General features: G+C 36.7%; 3 protein-coding genes across 4 annotated transcripts; 2 read left to right on the forward strand and 1 right to left on the reverse strand.

Moving 5' to 3' along the window:
• Window positions 1–1176: 1176 nt before the first annotated feature.
• Window positions 1177–4919, forward strand: LOC140962752 (probable protein arginine N-methyltransferase 1.2). Of its 2 annotated transcripts, XM_073421722.1 has the most exons (9): window positions 1177–1488; window positions 1580–1590; window positions 2129–2284; window positions 3041–3104; window positions 3211–3353; window positions 3516–3603; window positions 3789–3904; window positions 3993–4143; window positions 4467–4919. In XM_073421722.1, the coding sequence occupies exons 1-9, from the start codon at window positions 1278–1280 to the stop codon at window positions 4670–4672; spliced, it is 1146 nt and encodes a 381-aa protein (XP_073277823.1). In that variant the 5' UTR covers window positions 1177–1277; the 3' UTR covers window positions 4673–4919. The 2 variants fall into 2 exon arrangements, with proteins under 2 accessions (XP_073277823.1, XP_073277824.1); XM_073421723.1 differs by lacking the exon at window positions 1580–1590 and having other exon boundaries at window positions 1178–1488.
• On the reverse strand, window positions 4911–7807 carry LOC140962753 (uncharacterized). Its single transcript, XM_073421724.1, has 7 exons — window positions 7498–7807; window positions 7119–7229; window positions 6972–7040; window positions 5893–6024; window positions 5587–5664; window positions 5377–5496; window positions 4911–5293 (listed from the first exon to the last, which is right to left on the reverse strand). Exons 1-7 carry the CDS (start codon window positions 7774–7776, stop codon window positions 5105–5107), a joined length of 978 nt encoding a protein of 325 aa, XP_073277825.1. The 5' UTR covers window positions 7777–7807; the 3' UTR covers window positions 4911–5104.
• A 10012-nt stretch (window positions 7808–17819) lies between these two features.
• On the forward strand, window positions 17820–21057 carry LOC140963214 (uncharacterized). Its single transcript, XM_073422507.1, has 5 exons — window positions 17820–18756; window positions 19402–19454; window positions 19654–19820; window positions 19912–20060; window positions 20314–21057. The coding sequence occupies exons 1-5, from the start codon at window positions 17946–17948 to the stop codon at window positions 20769–20771; spliced, it is 1638 nt and encodes a 545-aa protein (XP_073278608.1). The 5' UTR covers window positions 17820–17945; the 3' UTR covers window positions 20772–21057.
• Window positions 21058–23181: the final 2124 nt, after the last annotated feature.

A 23181-nucleotide genomic window follows, 5' to 3' on the forward strand; every position in this document is an offset into this window, starting at 1 on the left:
ATTATTATTAATAATAATATTATTTTATTATTGATATTATTTTCTTGGCATGTTCGAGGATGAGATAATAATATTGTAAACTTCCTTTTCTTCCTTCCTCATTATCTTCATTCACTTCTTGTGTCACCCTTCCGTGCTCCGGAATCATATCAAGCTTGAAACTCTAACCTATTATATTAACTAGAAATGAATTGGCAAACATATTATGCGAATTAAAAAATAATTAATTAATTAGTCCAAAATATTTTGTTCACCAATTAAGTATTGGATTGATGACTTTTTCAATTGGATTGATTTTTTCTTTTATGTGAGTTAAGATATACATGAAAAAAATTGTAAATTAATGAACAATTATGGTTGTTCTTGTAATAAAAAAGTGACTATACCAACTTACAAATGTAGTTACTATAATAATCACATTTTTTTTGTGATCACTCGACAACCCACAATCTCTACTTTTTGGTGTTCATTGGATAAATCTACATATTAACACAATAGTCTGTAAATCACGCTAGGTTTATAAATCGTATTAGGCAAACATTATATAACATGTTCGTCTGAATAAATGTTGGTAGCAAGAATCGAACTTCTAACCAACTTATGTTTGTATATAAATTTAGATAATTAATACCAATTTATATATAAAACAATTGTTCCAAATAATTATTTTCAAATAAAATTTCATTATATTATTTATTTTGTTAACTATAAGCAAAATAATATTGGTTTTTGAAGATATATTATAAAAAGTAACACTAAAATTCAAAATTTTTAAAACACATACCAATTCAAATGTCACAATAAGATAAACTCTCATGTTAACACAATAACATACAAACTATGTTAGTCAGATAAATTATATTAAGGAAGTCATGTGTGACAAAATCGCCCGAGAATATATTGATAGGATAATCAAACTTTTTATTATTGGTCAATTACTCAACTATTCTACCAACTCAGAAACAAAAATGGACATGATTTCACTATATTATCGGTAGGAACAATTATTATTCCCTATCACATTCATATATATAACTTACAAAAATAACGTATATAATTAATTCGATAATAAAAATACAAAATACTTCGAATTTATTTTTGGTAAAGAAATTGGATTCTCCAGACAATTCAAACCGAAAAAAAACCGAGATATTTCGATCCATTAAAAGTTAAGCCTCAGCCCTATATCTCCAGGCATAAAACCCTTTCAGCCGACCAAAACCCTTGACATATTCCCCCAAAATCAAAACCTGAAAATTCCTAAAAAAGGGAAAATCATGGATGCTCCGAACAATTTGGATGTAAATGAAAGCCAGGACTCCGCCAATAAGCCCTCCAAAATCAGGTTCGAGTATGAAGAAGATGAAGACGACACCCTTGAGGAAGTGGCAACGGAAAGCTCTTCCATGTGCGAGCCAGAAGAAATTTTCAATGGTGGCGATAATAAGACAAGCGCCGATTATTACTTCGATTCCTACTCCCATTTTGGTAAATTGTTACTCCTATTGCTGATATCTTTGGCGAAAATTATGAAGGCGAAACTAAGAAGTAGTTGTCTTTTTTGTTCTTCTTTTTGCAGGTATCCATGAAGTAAGTATGGAATTATGAATCTAAAGCTGCTGGGAGTAAAAGCTTTTGTTGCATTTCCAGCTGGACTAATTTGTTCTAGCTCTTGTGAAAATAATAATCCGGAGCATTCAGTGTTTTTGTTCAAGTTTTTTATAGGGGTTTTACATAGTTAGAGAATCCCCTATAGTCGTGAAAAATTGCTTCCTTTCCAATTCTCCAAACTGTTTTATGATCGTGGTTCTTCATTGTTAGCTTGAACTCTCTTTTCCTTTTTGTTTTTGAAGGTTGGCAATATATGATGATGCTATACTAATGATCTCTAATTCTTTAAATTTCAACTGTCATGTTTTTCTCCGGTTCTAGAAGTTCATATTTTTCGTTCATATTTTTAGTCTTGACCCTAGGAGGATATCCTTTATTTTACTTCTGCATTTTTGCAAACGATCTTATCTCCAACTGTATATTGCTAGTAATTGATCTAAAACTTTTCCCTATCATGGCTTAAAACTATATTTCTGATTTGTTTTTAACTCTAATCCAAGTGAATTTTCTGATGCAGGAGATGTTGAAGGATGCTGTCAGAACTAAGACATACCAAAATGTTATTTACAAAAACCCATTTCTTTACAAGGATAAAGTGGTCCTCGATGTGGGTGCTGGGACAGGGATCCTCTCTCTCTTTTGTGCTAAAGCTGGGGCTAAGCATGTTTATGCGGTAATGAAGTATCTGTTCATTATCTCTTTGCATTGGATTCAGTTTCTTTTCTTCCGATTCGGTATCCATTATGTAATTCATGATGATTTTGACTTGGTTGACCAATTTTTAAAAAGAGAAAAGTTTATTTATTCACAATTTCACACAAATTCTCTCATTGTCATAGCATGAATTTACCTGCTTTATCTTTTTACAGCTAGCGTTCCAAGTTATTCTATCCTGTGTCAATCCTTAAACGAGAAAGGAAAAGAGATTCTAATCTTTGAAATGCTTTGCCTTTTAGAATTTTTTTCTATTACATTAATATGTTTATATAAATTCATTTTATTAGCATATTAGAACTCTTTCATGTTAGTGTGAATTTAGCTTCTTTTTTTTGTGATCATTGTCACCATATTTTCTTGCGTTCAGCTTTTTTAGGGATACTATTTCATTTGTATACCATGTTTTGCTGAAGTATTTACAGCACCTATTTGCTATTCTTGCTTGGATTTTTGAAATTGGTTAGTATATACAATTACTATGTTGAAATCAAAGTTTCTCATTTTTTTTACCATATGTGATCAAATGCTTCAAGAGTTTTATGGTTTTAATTTTGAAGGAAGATGTCAGATATAGCTATTGCTTTAGCATATCTATTTGTGGTGCTATGCCTGCTATCTTGATGTGACTTTTCTCGTGGTGTGGCATGTTTCTAATTCCCTCAGTTTTACATTTTCAATTAGAATATTTCTTTACCTTTCCTTTGTATTTCAGATTGAATGCTCCAGCATGGCCGATATGGCTAAAGAAATTGTAAAACAAAATGGATTTTCAGATGGTAATACTCTTTCTGGTTTGAAGTTTCTAAACTATGTGTCATATCTTCATTTTACATCACAGTTTGATTGGTCTGATGGATTTCATTGTCCTACTTTTACTTTCAGTGATAACAGTTATTCAGGGAAAAGTGGAAGAAATTGAGCTTCCAGTTGCTCAAGTTGATGTAATTATTTCTGAGTGGATGGGATATTTTTTGGTCTATGAAAACATGCTAAACACTGTCCTCTATGCTCGTGACAAGTGGCTTGTAAGTCGTTTAAGTTGTTTCCCACTCTAGCAATTACTTCTGGGGATATGTATGTAGGCATTCATTTCCTAGTTGCATGTCAGCAGCTCAAAACTAGGATAATCTTGAATTTGGTCATTTATATAATATAGCAATTATTTGGGGATTACTTGAGCCATTCAGGTCCCAGGAGGACTTGTATTACCAGATAAAGCCTCCCTTTATTTGACTGCAATTGAAGATGCTGATTACAAGGATGACAAAATTGAATGTGAGCCTAACGACCTCTGGTATTGATTGTTCTAAATGAATAATATCATGTTAAAGAGTCTCCTTTGCACCTATGTGCTAGTTAAACTGAATTTCTGTTGTGGGTGTCTATTTTAGTGTAAAACAATTTTGTGCTATGACTTTATGCTTTAATATTCATTCATTAGCAATTTTACGCTATCGTAGTTTGGAAAAATGTATACGGATTCGACATGAGTTGTATAAGGAAGCAAGCCATATGGGAACCCCTTGTCGATACAGTAGATCAGAACCAGATTGTGACAAACTGCCAATTACTCAAGGTTGGAAGCTTCTAGTTTCCCTCTTGAATATCACGCAGCTTGTGGATCAATTTATGCCATAAACCAGCTCTTTCTCCTATTCATGCAGACAATGGACATTTCCAAAATGTCTGCTGGGGATGCTGCATTCACTGCCCCTTTTAAGCTCGTCGCAGAACGCGATGACTACATTCATGCTCTTGTGGCGTATTTCGATGTTTCTTTCACAAAGTGCCACAAATTGATGGGCTTTTCTACAGGTATACAATTTTTTTAATGATTAGATTACGGTATCATGAAGATCTCTAGTACATAAATGCATGAATAAATTGGTACTTGATCTCAACATTTTTGGGTGCTTTAGTAGTTTTCATCGATTGTTATTGATCTCATTCATCTTTAATGTTGTGGGAGACTAGTGTCCCTTTTAGGATCTCAGATGAGATTGGATTGTTATATATCTAAATACTAGCTTTAGCCACAATATTTGTGCATAAGCAGTAAAATTGATGACAAGAACAACCTTCAAACGTCAAGCTTTGTTGAGTTTTTCTGCTTAGATCATGACTGAACCCCTCTGCAGGACCAAAGTCACGTGCCACTCACTGGAAACAAACCGTCCTCTATCTGGAAGACAACCTGACTATTTGCCAAGGGGAGGCAGTCACGGGGATACTTACTGTTACACCCAACAAGAAAAACCCACGTGATGTCGATATCACCTTAAAATATTCACTAAATGGTCGACATTGCCAGGCCTCTAGAACTCAATACTACCGAATGCGCTGAGTTTATGGTGCTTTCATATGGTGTCAGATTTTTCTTGGCTAGATGTAGCCAAAAGCTGCTGTCATCGCTCGTAGAGCTGGCTTACCACCTCCTGAAAGCTGGCACTTTTTTCATTTTTGTTATTCACATTCCTGATATATGTAATTCCTATATCAGTATCTTTTATTGCAGCTGAAATGTTTGTCAGCGCTTGACTTAGCTGTGTAAGGCATATTTTTGCTTCGGAAATGAATTCGACTTGGTTCAACTGTTTGATCATATTTCCTATTAACTTGACAATTTGTGCACTCGTTCAAATATTACAAAATTGATGGATAAACTGTAAACATCTTTTCCAGAACCCTCAACAACGTTAAGAATGCCATGGTTGCGTTCCACAAATCAAAATGACACAAACAAATGGGTCCAATCTTTTTGGGCTACCGTTTGAGTTTAAAGTTCTGTTTTGGCGGACTTCGAATTCTTCTTCCAATTTGTTTTCGTGCCTTTCCACCAGTGTCTTATTCTATTTGAAACTCTGTTAGCATGACCTTTTAATTTCTGGCTTACATCCATGGCTCCTTTCGTAATTTGTTCTTTCCAATCATACTTTTTTGCGTCTTTATCTCTCAGGACTTTTCCCTGCGAGAGATTTAGCATTTGCTCAATAAATTGCTCGTTTAGCAACTTCTAGATAAAAGAGGAAGTTGAATCTTGTTGCTAACCAATTTAGAGGGAAAGTCTGCCTCATCTTCGTCATCATCTTCTGCATCTTCATCGCCAAAGTTTTGGTTCATCAAATCTTCCCTAGAGTACATTTTCATGCCCGGTGCTCCTGGAATGCCCTATGATAAAGAAATTTTAGTCAGAGACCTGGAATACAATTTGCTGGTCGGAAAGGCGTGCTGTTATAAAGAATTTTAAACACCGCATACCTCCATGGATTTCATTAGCCTCTCCATTTCGGCTTCTTTAGTGGACTTAGCTACAAAGGGCTCTCCAGGAATCCTATCCTGAAGGGTAAACATTGAAGCATTTGTGGATTTACCTCAAGTTAAGACTAATTCGCCCATCAAACACATGCATAATCTTTTAATATGGACGAAATATAGTCATATGAAAGATTTTGTTTGCCCTTTTACTAGTCCAATAATCACTTACAGTTCAAGGCAAAAAAGTATCCAGTATGGAAGACGACAAGCCAGCTAAACGACTGCTGGAAAAACCAGCTTGATTTTTACCTTAGGAACTGGCGGTAGCTTAGAACGGCATGCCTTTGTGAGGTCTTTACAGATGTAATTAACCAAAGAGTCCAGTAGAGGCTTGTTTTTATACAAATATTCTGCAACATCTGTATCCGAATAACCCAGAACCTGGAAAAACACATCCAAGAGTTTAATTGCAGGAGACAATTGATGGAGAAATGTGATTTGAGGTCTCAAATGCATAGGAAATATAACTAAAGAATTCAGTATTTTTCCCAATCAATCAAACAAGACAAACAAAAGCATTAATCTACCCGTATCAGGAGATCTTCCGAGCTACTTTATGAATTTTATCAAGGTTTAAGATAATATAAAATGGCACATATACCTCTTATTGAACGCATTCTTGATAGTTCACAAGTGTAAGAAGTTGACTGGAATAAAAAAACTAGGAAGGGGCCGAAGGGCGAATTCAGAAGTTGGGACAAGGGCAGAAGCATTGAGTGAGTGAAATTGGGTGACTGAATAGATTTTGTTTCGGGGTTGAACTTGCAGTCATAGAAAATCTCATAAAATTTCAAAATTGTTCATTCGAATAGGAATGATATCCCTCCTCCTCGCAGCCCCGCTAGATCCTCTGAACACAAGGTTCCCCAATATCTATGTTTGAGAATATGCAATTCTAAAGGAATCCATCACACCTTTGTCGCATTAGAATTTCCTTCAACTAAAACCAGATACATCAAGAAGTTAGAGCAACACTCAAGCAGGACAGTTTGGATTAGCAAAATCTCAGTCCACTCAGCAGTCAGGTGAGGTAAAAAAAATTAAAATTTCCGACTGTTGAACATCTAACGTGAGTAAAGGGATTAGAGAAGCCACTATCATTTTAGACTTCATATCCTATCATGTGATAAATTCAAACATCAATTACCACTTTCTCCAAACAAAGACGAACAATACAAACAAAAAGCTAAAAAATTCATTGGTGCAGAAGTTTAAGTTCACAGGCAGATCAGTTTCATGCCTAGAACATCAGATTCCAATGTATAGAGTTCTTCTACTGTAGCCTGTAGCCACTAATTCGAAGAATGACAGATGTGTAGCAATCTGACCTCTTGACAAGCTCGCTCTATTGTTTTACATTCAGAGTTGCACTGTCCTTCAGAATCTTGTTCAACAAGCTGAGTGCAAGAATATGTAAGCAAGCATCCTCATACGATTTAATGCTCAATAACCATCACAATTGTACACTCATTTACCTCCAATTTATCTCCTTTCTCCACGATATCAATTTTGAGTATCCAGTCAGCTTCTTGCTTCTTCAAATTACAAACATTCTCCGCAATTTCGATAATCTGATACTCTGATATCTACTTCCAATACCATAAAACACTAAATGTCACAAACAAAACAAGAAAACAAAAACACACGCACACAAAGCAATAAAAAGCACAGGAACCACAAGTCCATTGTATAAAGCATGCAATGATATGGATAATGATGCCAGACAATAGAAACAATAGAAAACCAAAACCCAAAAAGAGAACTAGATCAAATAATAAAAAGGAAGATAAAGATACCAATCACACAAATTAACATAGTAACGAATTCTAAAAGAAACCCATATAACAAAATCACCTTTTTAGGAGAAATCTCAGCTTTTTTAGCTTGAACTTGGTGGTACAACTGCGATGACAACATCTCACAAACTTGGCATTTTATATACGGGATGTCCTCCTTTCTTGCTACCCCCACTGGTTTCTTGGCGCAGTGAGATACGGGCATCCATGAAAGTATTAGGAATGCTAGATAACACGAGGCAACTAGTAGTGTTCGATGGGATTTCGCCATACTTACGCACAATGCACATAAGATGTTTGGTTTAATGACACTACCGCAAAGATCCGCCAATTTCATTTTAGGAACTTTGTAAAGGTCGTAGGTGTTTACGTGTTCACCTGTTTCTGATTGGTTATTGAAAGCCACGTGGGATACACTCCAAATCAACCAATATCCAGTTAGGTATACGGGTCGGTTTCGGATTGTGGTATAATGAATTGGATTAAAACATAATTGGAATTAATATAAGCAAAATAACACAAAAATAAATAATATATTATTATATCATATTCAGTCGGATCATATTAAAATGATTTTGAATCCATTTTCAAGTAACACAATCTGATTCAACATTGATGTTGAATTCAATTCAATCCCATCTAGTTGAGATTAAATTGGACCGGATTTAGGCAAGTTTTATATTGATCGGATCCGATAAACATTATTAAAAAATTCACACTGGTTCTTAATAAAATGGGAAAATAGAAAAAAACATACACATAATATTTAAAATATTATAAAAAAAATATTTAAAATATCTCTCATAAAAAAATTGACAAGTAAAATTTTTTTTTTTGGGTGGTAATATCCCATTTTAGCATATTCATGACAAAAAAATTAGAATTTGTAAGTAAATTAATTTTTAGATATAAAATATTGATAATTATATTTATTCTTGGTAAATAGATTGTATTCTATAATTGAAATAAAAGTTTTTTTTATATAGATTAACAGTGTAGTCCGTATAATGATACTAGAGATGACGAGGAGGTTAGTCTGATTGAGTTTGTGTGAGGACTCGGACGCTAAATCATTTCTTAATCATCTTTAGGAATAATTGGATCAATTAAATAATCTGGGTCTAAATTTTTTTTTCAAATACATAATTGCGGAACATATGATAAGCCATTTCATATATATATCAAAAGGAAAGTACAAGTCTTGTACAAGATAGATTCATATCAAATTAGGGTTCAACAACTACATATCAAGTGATGAAACCTATTCTACTTCTGGGTCCGAATCTCCACGCTAATCTTGTTCTCTCATCCTCTTTTTGACCCCGATCATGTCCCACATGTTGTCATGCACACATACAGACACAACAACAGCCGGATAACTCCGGTGAGAATATAATTTCCAGTATAAACAACGTATACATGCAATCATATAAACCGATATAAAAGCATGAAACAGATATCAATAACATGTATCTAATCTGACAACATGAATTGATATAAAACTGTAAATAAACTCGTGACTCAACATCTCAGACCCGACTCTTCTCTACTATAGGGATCTCGGTTCCTGGCCATTGGCACAATATACCGAATCTCCGCAATAGAAGCTGATCCGCTCCTACGCAACATTAAACCAACATCCAGTGTGTCTTGGCATATCCGCCAAAGACTTGGCACCTCCGCCATTGACTAGAAACCTCCGCCCATGACTCAATACATGCTTTGCTATAACTCAATAGACTAAGCATATCAATCTCATGAATTGCAAACATCAATGCAATAAAATAAAGTATGTGATTTAGGGAAACTCCAGTCAGATCTAACTTGAGTTATATCCTCCCGGTTCAACATTGATTTATGCCTTTCTCTTGTCGATCTGATGAAGTCGAAGTCTCGAATTCGAAGCCTGTCAATACTCAATCTGACAATGACAATATCGAGGAGTACAATATCAATATACCACTCAAATCAATACTGGATATAATCAGAACTCATCTAATTCTGTTTCGACTGCATAACTGCACAATCTCAATATACCCAGCATTACAAATATCAATAAATGCCAATCTCAACTCATAATCGATCGACAAACCTAATCTGATATCAAATCTGCATAATCTCAATCAACTCAACTCTGAAAAATCATAACAATTTCATACGGTATCTGTTCTTCAATCCGGTTTCGATTATACGATGTCTAATATCCCAAGAACACCATATGTTAATCATATCTGATTCCTTCACTATCATATTTGTAAATCATATCAAAACGTAGTAAAACTTACGTCCGTGTGAAGCCGTTGACACGAGGATCACAGAAATAAACTGAGATTGAAAATCGGACGGACGGATCTTTCGCAACTCAAATGCTAATACATGAAAGAAGTCAATTCTTCTTCGGAGCTTCCTCGGTGTTCTTTCTGCTGAAGTTGAAGGAATGAAAAGATTTGTTATGTATATCATTTGCATGCCAAAGCCATATGGCACACTTCTTCAAGCTACACGTCTCGCGCATATGCGCGACCCTCCGCGGCGCATATGCACGAGACATTCTGTCTCGGCGTGTCTTCTCGGCAACTCGCGCATATGCGCACACCACTTCCGCGCACATGCGCGACATTCTCTGGACTCGGCATTGTCAAGTGCACCTGCTCGCGCATATGCGCGCCTTCTTCTCGCGCATATGCGCGAGGTTCTCTGCCTGCCTCGCGCATATGCGCCCCTCGTGTCACGCATATGCGCGAGGTGTTCTGTCCTCGCACATACAATATCACATGCCAACTCAAATCAAGGTTCGGAGTAGTCCGTCTATAATCGCAACAAGTCATAATCATTAATCTCAGATTAACAGAATAAAATCTCGGGCATTACATTTCTCCCCCTCTAAGATACGATTTTGTCCCCGAAATCACCGGCAAGCAAATCATATCAAATAAGAAATGTATAACAGAAGCTAAACAGGAAACTCACATCAATGAAATAACTCTGAGAATTTCTGTTTCATGTCTGATTCGGTCTCCCAGGTAGCTTCTTCAATGTCATGACGACTCCACTGAACCTTCACAAACGGAATAGTCTTCGTTCTGAACTGTTTTTCTTTACGATCGAGAATCTGGATCGGTTTCTCAAAATAGCTCAGAGTCTCGTCCAGTTCTGCTTCGTCTGGCTGGAGAATATGTGAAGCCTCGGGAATGTACTTCCGCAATAAAGATACATGAAAGACATCATGTATTCCAGATAAAGAAGGCGGTAATGCGAGTCGATAGGCACAATCTCCTATCTTCTCGATAATCTCATACGGCCTAATATATCGTGGGGACAACATCCCTTTCTTGACAAATCTGACAACGCCTCTGAAAGGTGAAATCTTCAAAAATACTCTGTCTCCTGCCTCAAATACCAATGGTCTTCGTCGAACATTGGCATATTTGGCCTGTCTGTCTTGAGCAGTCTTCATTCTCTTTTGAATCAGCTTTACTTTTTCTGTCATATCTCGAATCATATCAGGTCCAAATTTAGGTACCTCAGAGATATCATCCCAATAAAGAGGGGATCTGCACTTCTTACCGTACAACGCTTCAAATTGTGCCATCTCGATACTCGTCTGATAGTTGTTGTTGTACGAAAATTCACAAAGTGGCAAGGAATCTTGCCAATTAGTGTCAAAATATAGCACTACAGCTCTCAGCATATCCTCCAGTGTCTGGATAGTCCGCTCTGACTGTCCATCGGTCTGAGGATGATATGCGGTACTCAGATGTAACTTCGTATCTAGAGCTTGCTGCAAACTGTGCCAAAAATGCAAAGTAAACCGAGGATCACGGTCTGATACAATCGATTTCGGTACTCCATGTAATCTGACCACTTCTCTGACATAGATCTCTGCCATCTGGTCATGTCTGTACGTTATCTTGTACGGAATAAAGCATGCTGATTTGGTCAATCTGTCAATCACAACCCAAATCGCATCACAACCTCTAGAGGGTCGCGGTAGCTTCGTCACAAAGTCCATAGAAATGTGATCCCATTTCGATTCAGGAATAGAAAAGCTGTGTAACAAACCTCCTGGTTTCTTTCTTTCGGCTTTCACCTGTTGGCAATTCAGACATTTGGATACAAATTCTACAATATCTGCTTTCATCTGTTTCCACCAGAACTGTCTTTTCAGATCGTTATACATTTTTCTTCCACCAAGATGAATACTGAATCGACTACTGTGCGCTTCTGACAATATCGGTCGTTTCAAATCTGAAACATCGGGCACAACTAGACGATTATTCACATACAAGATATCATCACGAACCTGATATCGGATCGATGCCCTGCTCTGACCATCACAATCGAGTTCTGAACATTCTGATCAACTTTCTGAGCTTCTTTAATTCTCAAAATCAGCTCTGGTTCGACTTGCACAACATATAGTCTCAACAGTTTACTATCTATTTCAAATACTAATCCAGACAAACATCAATCTTCAATCAAATGTGAAACACCAATCGTCGATAAGGATAAAGAACATACCTTTCGACTTAGTGCATCAGCTGCTGCATTTGACTTTCCTGGGTAGTACTTGATTTCGCAATCAAAATCTTTAAGCAAATCAAGCCATCTTCTTTGCCTCATATTCAATTCTGACTGTGAAAATAGATACTTCAGACTCTTGTGATCAGAATAGATTTCAAATTTCTCACCGTAGAGGTAGTGTCGCCAAATCTTCAATGCAAATACATTGGCTGCCAATTCAAGATCATGATTTGGATAGCGAGTCTCATGTGGTTTCAACTGTCTCGAGGCATAGGCAATGACATGGCTTCGCTACATCAAGACACAACCCAATCCTCTGTGAGAAGCGTCACAATAAACCACAAAATCACCAGTACCTGACGGGATAGTCAACACCGGAGCACTGGTCAATCTCTTCTTCAACTCTAAAAAGCTGGATTCACACTCTTTTGACCAAACAAATGGTGCGTTCTTCTAAGTCAGTTGAATAATAGGTTTAGCAATACTAGAGAAATCTATGATAAACCGACGATAATATCCTGCCAAACCCATAAAACTGCGTATCTCTGGCACATATGTCGGTCTCGGCCAACTGATCACGGCCTCAACTTTGCTAGGATCGACAGAAATCCCATCTCCAGATATAATGTGACCCAGAAATACAACGTGTCTCAGTCAAAACTCACATTTCGACAGCTTTGCATACAATTTCTCAGTTCTTAAGGTTCTCAATACAAGTCTCAAATGCTCAGCATGATCATTCAAATTTTTTGAATAAATCAGAATATCATCGATAAATATAATCACAAACTCATCAACATATTTCTGAAAGACACGGTTCATCAAACCCATAAATACAGCTGGAGCATTCGTAAGACCAAACGGCATGACAATAAACTCATAATGTCCATACCTGGTTCTGAAAGCTGTCTTCGATACATTAGAATCTCTGACTCTTAACTGATGATATTCCGATCTCAAATCAATCTTGGAATAAACAGAAGAACCCTGCAACTGATCAAATAAATCATCATACGAGGCAAGGGATATTTGTTCTTTACTGTAGCTTTGTTCAGTTGCCGGTAGTCAATGCAAAGTCTCATTGAACCATCCTTCTTTCTTACAAATAACAATGGAGATCCCCAAGGAGAAACACTCGGTCTGATGTAACCTTTTGGCCAGTAAATCTTCCAACTGATCTTTTAACTCTTTCAATTCAATCGGTGCCATTCTGTACGGAGCTCTAGAAATAGGAACCGTACCTGGTACTAGCTCAATGCTGAAGTCTATCTCTCTGACTGGATGCAATCCCGGAATCTCATCTGGGAAGACATCAGCAAACTCACATACCACTGACAAATCAGCCAATGATGGGCTCGATTTCAGTACGTCAACTGAATATACAAGGAACCCCTCTGCTCATTTCTGCAATAATCGAGTCATAGACATAGTAGATATCAAAAGAATTCTAGCTCTAGAACCCTTACCGTAGAATTTCCATTCCTCAGCCATATCAGGTCTGAATCTCACAATCTTATGAAAACAATCAACGGTTGCTCTGTACTTGGTCAGCATATCAATACCGATAATGCAGTCAAAATCAGACAATCCAAGTACAATACAATCTAACTCAATCTCATGACCATCATACTGTAGCATACACTGTTTGACAGACTTCACTGAAATCAAACATTTCCCCAAAGGAGAAGAAACAGATACTACAGCAGATAAAGACTCAACAGGCAAAGCATGTATCAATGCAAATCGCTCAGAAATAAATGTATGAGAAGCATCCGTATCTATCAATACATATGCAGGATAACCACAAAGAGAACAGATACCTGCAACAACATCAACTGGTGCTTCATGTGCCTATTCCTCAGTCAAAGCAAATACTCTGGCTTGCTGTCTAGGAGGCTGGCTAACTGTCTGACTTATTTCTGGCCTCTGCTGTGACGGAGCAGTAGTCGGTGGGGGCTGAAAAGAGTGAACAGCTGATGATCGTCTATCAGTCTGTGCCATTGATCCAGCTGATTCTGCTCTCTGGGATCCCTGGGAACTTCTCTGTGGGCATACTCTAGCAAAATGTCCCTGTTGTCTGCAGATGCGGCAACTACCAAGTACTCCTTGGCATTGCTCTGTGGGATGTCTCCCTCCGCAAGTCCTGCAATAAGCCTCGGTATAACTCTGTCTGGCACCACTGGAGCTAGAAGAACTGCTGCCAGACTTCTTAAACTGTTTCCCTCTGGTTTTCAAATAATCTTTCTTCTCACCACTGCGACTACCACTCTCAAATCTGGGAGGGGGTTGCTGTGGTCTCGGTGCTGGAGGAACATACGAAGCTCTCTTTTGCCTAATCAGGCCTGCTTCAGCTCCCTAGGCTCTGTTCAGGGCATCAGCAAAGTTATTCAGTCACCCTGTGTTCACCAATGTAAAGATATCAGGATTCAACCCATTGATGAATTGATCATCCACTGCTTCGTCATTCTCAGCAATATGAGGAGCAAATCGTAATAAGGTAGAGAACTTGGCCACATATTCTTCAATATTCAACTGATCCTGTCTCAAATTCGCAAACTCTGCTCCCTTGTCTTTTCTGTACGATACTGGGAAAAATCTTTGATAGAATTCATCTTTAAAGACCTTTCAAGTAATAACCGTACCTCTATGCTCCAATGCTCTCTTGGTTGTAAGCCACCAACTCTTTGCAACATCATGCAACTGGTGCCCAATCAGTCTGACTCTTCGCTCATCTGTATAATCCAATGAATCAAATAATATCTCGATGTCATCCAACCAACTCTCACAATCAACAGATGTCTCAGTTCCTTTCAGAGTCGGTGGTTTGAATGACTGAAATCTCTTCAGCAGTGTTTCCATCGGTGTCGCTGTCACATCCATCGGATTAGCAGAGGTACTACCCTGTTCTGGGATTCTTCGAGGAGGCATATCTGATTATCAAAAGGGTTAGCAATCATATTTGACCAATCTGTCTCAGTCCCCTTCTGATCATCTTACCTTTCATCAAGAATCGGTTCTGATTCATTTATCAAATAATACAGGTTCCCAATCAAATCAGATAGTCAGGTAAACATGTATTAAAGCAGTAAAACATCAGAACATAATGCAATGCTAGCATGTAGAAGCAGGAAAGAAAACTCAATCTACCCCGCTCACTAGCTTCTTTCTCAGTATCAAGAACCTACAGTTCTAGAACCTACTGCTCTGATACCACCTGCTGTGAGGACCAGGACGCTAATCCATTTCTTAATCATCTTTGGGAATAATTGGATCAATTAAATAATCTGGGTCTAAATTTTTTTTTTCAAATACATAATTGTGGAACATATGATAAGCCATTTCATATATATATCAAAAGGAAAGTACAAGTCTTGTACAACATAGATTCATATCAAACTAGGGTTCAACAACTACATACCAAGTGATGAAACCTATTCTACTTCTGGGTCTGAATCTCCACGCTAATCTTGTTCTCTCATCCTCTTCTTGACCCCGATCTTGTCCCACCTGTTGTCATGCACACATACAGACACAACAACAGCCGGACAACTCCGGTGAGAATATAATTCCCAGTATAAACAATGTATACATGCAATCATATAAACCAATATAAAAGCATGAAACAGATATGAATAACATGTATCTAATCTGACAACATGAATTGATATAAAACTGTAAATAAACTCGTGACTCCACATCTCAGACTCGACTCTTCTCTACTATAGGGATCTCGGTTCCTGGACATTGGCACAATATACCGAATCTCCGCAATAGAAGCCGAGCCGCTCCTACGCAACATCGATATAAACCAACATCCAGTGTGTCTTGGCATATCTGCCAAAGATATGGCACCTCCGCCATTGACTAGGAACCTCCGCCCATGACTCAATACATGCTTTGCTATAACTCAATAGACTAAGTATATCAATCTCATGAATTGCAAACATCAATGCAAAAAAATAAAGTATGTGATTTAGGGAAACTCAAGTCAGATCTAACTCGAGTTATATCCTCCCGGTTCAACATTGATTTATACATTTCTCTTGTCGTTCTGATGAAGTCGAAGTCTCGAATTCGAAGCATGTCAATACTCAATCTGACAATGACAATATCGAAGAGTACAATATCAATATACCACTCAAATCAATACTGGATATAATCAGAACTCATCTAATTCTGTTTCGACTGCATAACTGCACAATCTCAATATACCCAGCAATACAAATCAATAAATGTCAATCTCAACCATAATCGATCGAAAAACCTAATCTGATATCAAATCTGTATAATCTCAATCAACTCAACTCTGAAAATCATAACAATTTCATACGGTATCTGTTCTTCAATCCGGTTACGATTATACGATGTCTAATATCTCAAGAACACCATATGTTAATCATATCTGATTCCTTCACTATCATATTTGTAAATCATATCAAAACGTAGTAAAACTTACGTCCGTGTGAAGCCGTTGACACGAGGATCACAGAAATAAACTCAGATTGAAAATCGGACGGACGGATCTTTCGCAACTCGAATGCTAATACATGAAAGAATTCAATTCTTCTTCGGAGCTTCCTCGGTGTTCTTTCTGCTGAAGTTGAAGGAATGAAAAGATTTGTTATGTATATCATTTGCATGCCCAAGCCATATGGCACACTTCTTCAAGCTACACGTCTCGTGCTCTATCTCGGCGTGTCTTCTCGGCAACTCGCGCATATGCGCGCACCACTTCCGCGCCCATGCGTGACATTCTCTAGACTCGGCATTGTCAAGTGCACCTGCTCGCGCATATGCGCGCCTTCTTCTCGCGCATATGCGCGAGGTTCTCTGCCTGCCTCGCGCATATGCGCGCCTCGTGCCGCGCATATGCGCGAGGTGTTCTGTCCTCGCACATACAATATCACATGCCAACTCAAATCAAGGTTCGGAGTAGTCCGTCTATAATCGCAACAAGTCATAATCATTAATCTCAGATTAACTGAATAAAATCTAGGGCATTACAGTTTGGCCAAACCCGAAACCCATCTTACTAGTCACTACCTCGAGGGGCCTCTGTTGTAAGATTATGGCTATTTTTTAAGCCCTTACAATGTAATTTTGATTTATCTTTTTTGTGTATATGAATAATATGAAACTGTATGTCATAAAAGAAATCTGAAAATGTGTTTTGTAAACAAAAATAAATTAAATAATCAATAGATTAAACTAATCATAAAATTAAATAGTTTGATCGTGTACAACAGTAAATATAATAGTAAAAAATTTAATATTTATTAAATAAAATTCATTAAAAAAATGTATTATATGAAAGAATAAGTAAAATCAAAAAAAAAAATTGGAATTGATTTATATATAAAGGATTTAAAAATAATGCTCGTGTTATGATAATTCACATATAAAAATGTAATTTACAACTTTTTTATATCAATATGAGAATTATTAGTCTTCTAAAAAATTTTATTATTATTATTATTATTATTATTTATTTTAAAATTATATCGACGATGACTTTTGTAACATCTGATATCAATCACGCTTGAAATTCAATTATAATAATCTCTTATCCCATGGAAGTAGATCTCGTGTGAGATGACTCACAAATCTATATCCGTGATATGAGTAGACCTGATATATTCATAGAGTAAAAAGTAATATTTTTTTATATTAAAAACAATATTTTTCATGAGTCAGGTCGGATTGGAGACTCATCTCGTAAAATTGATTAGTAAGACGATCTAATAAGAATTTGTGTACGGTTGTATATTAGTGTTCTGATTTTAACATTTTTCCCTTGATTTTTGAGTGTATTTATTTTATTTTTTTAGTTTTGGACTTTTGGTGCAAACAAAGAAAACTTTTGACTGTGGTAGAAGGATTTGCCGCATCAGTTTACACCCAATGACATGCCCCCAACCCTAATTCCGTTGTGCCAAATCGACATTAGGGTTTGAGCATTCACCTCACCTTCGGAGTTCAGTCATGGCGTCAACCATAGCTGCCCCCACATCCCAAATTCCCCCACACTTGATCGGCAAAAATTACGAAGTATTTCTCAATAACTCGATTCAAGCACTCTTAGCCTCCCTTCAGCTCCCGAATCCCCCAAATTCGTCAGGTTTCATCTCCGATTTTCAAGAATTAGTGCAATCTAAAGTTGACCCTCCACTAGAAGCCATCTGGGTTCTTACAGCATTGAGCTTTAATGATAACGTTACGCCAAAAAATGATTCTTTGAATCGAATTTTAGCCATAAAGGATTTGTTTCAGCTTATAGTTTCTTACTCTGCTTCTTGCAACCTAGTAAAGAGTATAGTTTTGGTTGCACCTGTTCTATGCAAGTTGCATTATTGTGTACTCGATGTGAAGGTCAGACGTTCGGATTCCAAGAAAGAGAGAAAAGCTGATAGAGAGATCAAAAGTCTGGTGGATTCAATCCTTGCATACCTAAATGTTTGCAGTGAAGGGTTGGATGTCAAATTTGATGATTTGGAAAGTTTGAATTACCCACTAGAAGATTTAGTTAATTTATGGATTTCAGATTTTGGGGTGCAGAAGCAAAATGTTGATTCTTTGAGAGCATTTTTTCCACTCCTGAGCCCTGACATTGTTAAAAGAGCTAGAGTTGAAGGGTGCGGCGTGATGGACCTTGCAGGGTTCGTAGTTGCTGAGGCTGTTTTGTTAAAGTTGTGCTTGAAAATACGAGAGGAGGGTTTTGAAGAGAAGATGCAGAATGAGCTCAAATATTGGCTCGTTGGTTCAATAACTGGATTTCAAAGCTCACACTTATATGGTTTGTATAAAAGAATAGTACTTTCTAATGAAATTTGAGTAGTGACACCCCTAAACAGGTTTACTCTTACATGCTCGTGTGCAGTGCCTTGAATCTGTGGTTTTCCCGGTTTGTAAATGTATTAGGTTGCCAATCCATAACCACTGCAGCTAATATTTATGGGTTTCTTGTAGCATTTTTTTGGGGTCTCTTTTCAATTTATTGAATCGAGTTCTTGAATTTTTGCCACATTTGTGTAGAGTTATCTGTGCAGTTTTGGTCCGGCCCCAGGCTGAGCCATCTATAATTCCGATTAACCTGAAAGCTTTGGTGCTTTAGCAGCTCCTCTGTTTTTTGTTGTGCTATGTGTATTGATGTTTATTCAAATAAAATATATTGAAACTTGATGAACTAGCACTGCTTTTCCATGTAAAGTAATTATCAGAAGAAAGCAATATAAAACAGTCATTTTTATTTATTATTCCTTTCGACTACGGATAGTTCATGTTGTCGAGCTTTAGTTAATGGACATTAATTTTCAAAAAAATTGTTGCTTGTAAGACTAACAGTGTTTTTCGGAATAGTGTTATTTTGTTAATCACGTCTGCATAAGGATAGTTGAGTTTTTGGAAGAATAACATCAGTTCTTTATGCTTGTGGTTGTAGGAACCTTGATGAGCATGCTGCAGGAGCCAGTGTTGTCTATACCCTCAATTGTGGTTAGTTGGCACACATCTGTCCTATAATCAGTTTTGTTAATATTAAAACAAGCAAACACTATTGTGTGAGTTTATTTGTTGAGTAAAAATTGCTTGTTGCATTTGCCGACCTTTGCTCATGGTACTAGAATTGTTGTTTCCTTTGGTCCAGTTAAACTTCTTATGTAGATTACTTTGGTCTTTGTATTAACTTCCTCAGAATTCAGAATATGAAGATGGTCTGCGGAAAGTATTGTTTGGGTCTTTAATATTGGTTGAATATTCTTTCCTTAGTCCCGAAAGCTTGGGTCGATTACCGACCAAGCATGCAAAACGTATCGCCTTCACAAAATTGATGGTCACTCATGAAGCCATTGAATTTTTTGGGTAAGGAATGAATGATAAATCATTTTGTTACCTCACAATTGTCATGAAGATGTAAACTTTAAGATGCTTGTTATTTCCACTTCTGCTGCAGGGCAAGAGACCATACCAAAGCTATTCCGTACTTGAATGCTTTTGCTATTTCTAGTTTGTCTTCGCAAATAATTAAATGGGCAGAGAGAGAGATAGGGAATGAATCCAGCGTCAGTGGACCTAGTGGATCATCACCAAGATCGTTACTAAGTAAGTAGTTTTAAATCCAACCAAACCGTGTTATAACTCACTGTTGCACTTTCAGGGGTGCATACTGGGGGCTGGGGTGAAGGCTGATGGGATGCCATCCCTCAAACAGAAAACAATAAATTTTCATGATTGTTTTTTAAAATTGAAACTTCCACCCTATAGCCGCCCTCCCTATGTCACCCCCTCCCCGAAATTAATGGTTCAGTTACTGTGTACTTGGATCTCTCTTCAACGGCTGTTTACCACTATTCAGGATGGATGCTAAACATAGAGAATAGAGGAATTAAGATCTTTGACGATGAATATTTAAAATCCCGTGGAAAGTTAATATTGGAAAATTCGGAAGAAGAGTCTAAGCAACCTGCAAGATGGGAAGATGGGGCCAGGCAAGATTCTGATGCCTTCTTTTTCATTGATAACAAGGGTGGGGAAGAACATGGAAAAGAAGAAGATGGAAAGATTAGTGAAAGCATGAATAGTGCATTTATGGCTGCTGCCCACTCAATTCAATTGTCAGAACAAGGAAGAAGAAAGCGAAAAACAAAAAATGGCGAAAGGAGAAAGTCGGTTAAGTTTTCCAGGTTTAACCGTTTGGACAATTCGGCTTCTCTATCAGGTAAAAGGTCCAATGTTCCAAGAAATGAAGATTCAAACAGTGGCAGCGAGATAGAGGATCCTAATTCGAATGAGGATATGGAAGGAAAAGATTGAAGAAATAATTACAAATATAGAAATGACGTCTTTCATTATTGTCCCGTCGCTGCGGAAAAAGAACCGCTGCTGTTCATATGTAGCTGTTTACATGTCATGATTTCACATCAGCTTCTGGTTCCGTATTCGGCTAAAGTAGTAATTTAAATCCAAATTTTATCGCTGTAACCGTGAGTTCCTCTAGTCTGGCGGAGGAAATTTTTTTAGACTATACATCAGAAAGGATAGAATTAAGTAAGCAGTCTGTATACTTACGGATAATTTATGATTTCAGCATCTTTTCTTTTACATGGTGTTATCAGGTGAATGCTATATGTTAATAAAAACATATTTTCAGCAGCTGATCTGATCAATGAGAACCAAAAAACAAAAGGTGTTTTAAAAAAGTCGCTATTAATTTGCAATATTAATACGACATTGTTGAAATATTATTTAAAAATGTGTTAAATATTTGTGTTGAAAATGTGAATGTTGAATGTTGAAAATTAGGTAAAATTAGGTGTTGAATATTGAAAATTAGTGTGTGATGATGTAGGTAATGATGTATTTTATTTTTGGATTATTTGTAAAAATTTTCTATAAATAGATCTCTCATTTGTGAAGAAAATCACAATTGAGTTGAGAGAAAAATATTATAAAGTGTGTAGTGTGATAATTTTGAGAGTTTGAGATTTTTACTTTTTACCGTAAATTTTTACTTTTTCACAACACGTTATCAGCACGAAGCTCTAAAAGTCCTCCATATTTTTCCAAGCTCCGAACAGAAGAAAAAGGTAACAAAAGTAATAATATTTATTTTACTGTTATTTATTTATTGTTTATATATGTAATATATAATATAATGTTATTGTTAGAAATAATAAAAATAATTTTTTCAAAAACTTGTTATAAATCCTGGGAGGATGTTAAGACGACATCCCACACTCCCGGTAAGGGATACGACAAGTATAAAAGCCTATAAGGTTTTTTAAAAAAAATAACTTATGACACCTAATTATAATAATGTGATATGATATACATAATTATTTAAATATGACTAATATTATATACACCATATTATTACCATAAAATTATACAAATACATACATTTATTTTCTTATACACCAACGGTAATAAACGGTAACAAAACGGCTAGTTTTTGCTCTATAAATACAATCTCACAAATACATTCAATCACTCCAACTTTCTCTTCTTCTCTAAAAATTATTCTTCATCAAATTTTCGAAGAAAAAAAGAAGATGGCTTTCACGAGGTTATTTTTAATTATTTTGGTTATCATACTCACCAGTCTTGTATTTATCGGAGAATATCCTCCTCGTGTGTTTTCTTTATTTTTACGAATACTTGTACTTGTTGTTTATCCATTACTTTGTATTGCAATATTCATTAACTAATAAAATGCATCGTAATTTTTAGTACCACCATGGCAAACTTGGCAAAGCTCGAATTCATCGCTCTTGATATTACTGGGAAAAACTATATGCCATGGACTCTTGATGTAGAAATGCATCTTGAGTCATTGGGTCTAAGCGAGACCATTAAAGAAAATGGTATATCTTCATCACAAGAAAAAGCAAAAGCTATAATATTTTTACGACGACACCTTGATGAAGGTTTAAAATGTGAATATCTCATCGAAAAAGATCCCATGGCTCTGTGGAAAGGATTAAAAGAGAGATTTGAACATATAAGGGAAGTTATACTTCCGACCGCCCGTGATGAATGGAATATGTTAAGATTCCAAGACTTTAAAAAAGTCAGTGATTACAATTCAGCGATGTATAGAATAATCTCGCAGTTAAAATTTTGTGGACATGAGGTTACAGAATCGGAAATGCTTGAAAAAACATTTTCCACGTTTCACGCATCAAATATAACACTACAGCAACAATATAGAGTGCGTGGATTTGCGAGATATTCTGAACTCATCGCCTGTCTTCTTGTGGCGGAAAAGAACAACGAGCTATTAATGAGAAATCATCAGTCCCGACCCACTGGATCAACAGCATTTCCAGAAGTAAATGCTGTAAGTAAAAATGAATTTAAACCTGGAAACCAAAATCAAATTCAAAGACAAGGTTTTGGTCGAGGTCGAGGTCGAGGTCGTGGACGTGGACGTGGACGAGGAAGTGGTCGTGGTCGTGGACGCGGCCGTGGTTTTGAAAATAATCGAGATAGTTATTTCTATAACTCATCTCAAAATAACGTCCCAAACCATCCACAGAAAAGGCATCAAGAAAACATGAGTGTTAATGAAAATCACTCGAAAAGATTTGAAAGTTCTTGTTTCAGATGCGGTACTCCAGGACATTGGTCTCGTATTTGTCGAGCCCCTGAGCATCTTTGCAAACTTTATAAAGAATCGATAAAGGGGAAAGAAAAGGAGACCAACTTCACTGAGCGAAGTGAC

The sequence above is a fragment of the Primulina huaijiensis genome, chromosome 17, assembly GCF_012295235.1.
Source record: "Primulina huaijiensis isolate GDHJ02 chromosome 17, ASM1229523v2, whole genome shotgun sequence".
NCBI classification, from domain to species: Eukaryota; Viridiplantae; Streptophyta; class Magnoliopsida; order Lamiales; family Gesneriaceae; genus Primulina; species Primulina huaijiensis.

What these genes read in the sequence shown, in the direction of transcription:
- LOC140963214 (XM_073422507.1), top strand. Translation starts at nt 17,946, where the DNA reads ATGGCGTCAACCATAGCTGCCCCCACATCCCAAATTCCCCCACACTTG. An exon ending in TCAAAGCTCACACTTATATG is followed by an intron (nt 18,757 to 19,401) that starts GTTTGTATAAAA and finishes TTGTGGTTGTAG; the next exon opens with GAACCTTGATGAGCATGCTG. An exon ending in TGTCTATACCCTCAATTGTG is followed by an intron (nt 19,455 to 19,653) that starts GTTAGTTGGCAC and finishes TAACTTCCTCAG; the next exon opens with AATTCAGAATATGAAGATGG.
- LOC140962753 (XM_073421724.1), bottom strand. Translation starts at nt 7,776, where the DNA reads ATGAAATTGGCGGATCTTTGCGGTAGTGTCATTAAACCAAACATCTTA. An exon ending in AGAAAGGAGATAAATTGGAG is followed by an intron (nt 7,041 to 7,118) that starts GTAAATGAGTGT and finishes TCTTGCACTCAG; the next exon opens with CTTGTTGAACAAGATTCTGA. An exon ending in AGCTACCGCCAGTTCCTAAG is followed by an intron (nt 5,665 to 5,892) that starts GTAAAAATCAAG and finishes TTTACCCTTCAG; the next exon opens with GATAGGATTCCTGGAGAGCC.
- LOC140962752 (XM_073421722.1), top strand. Translation starts at nt 1,278, where the DNA reads ATGGATGCTCCGAACAATTTGGATGTAAATGAAAGCCAGGACTCCGCC. An exon ending in ATGCTCGTGACAAGTGGCTT is followed by an intron (nt 3,354 to 3,515) that starts GTAAGTCGTTTA and finishes TGAGCCATTCAG; the next exon opens with GTCCCAGGAGGACTTGTATT. An exon ending in CAAACTGCCAATTACTCAAG is followed by an intron (nt 3,905 to 3,992) that starts GTTGGAAGCTTC and finishes CTATTCATGCAG; the next exon opens with ACAATGGACATTTCCAAAAT.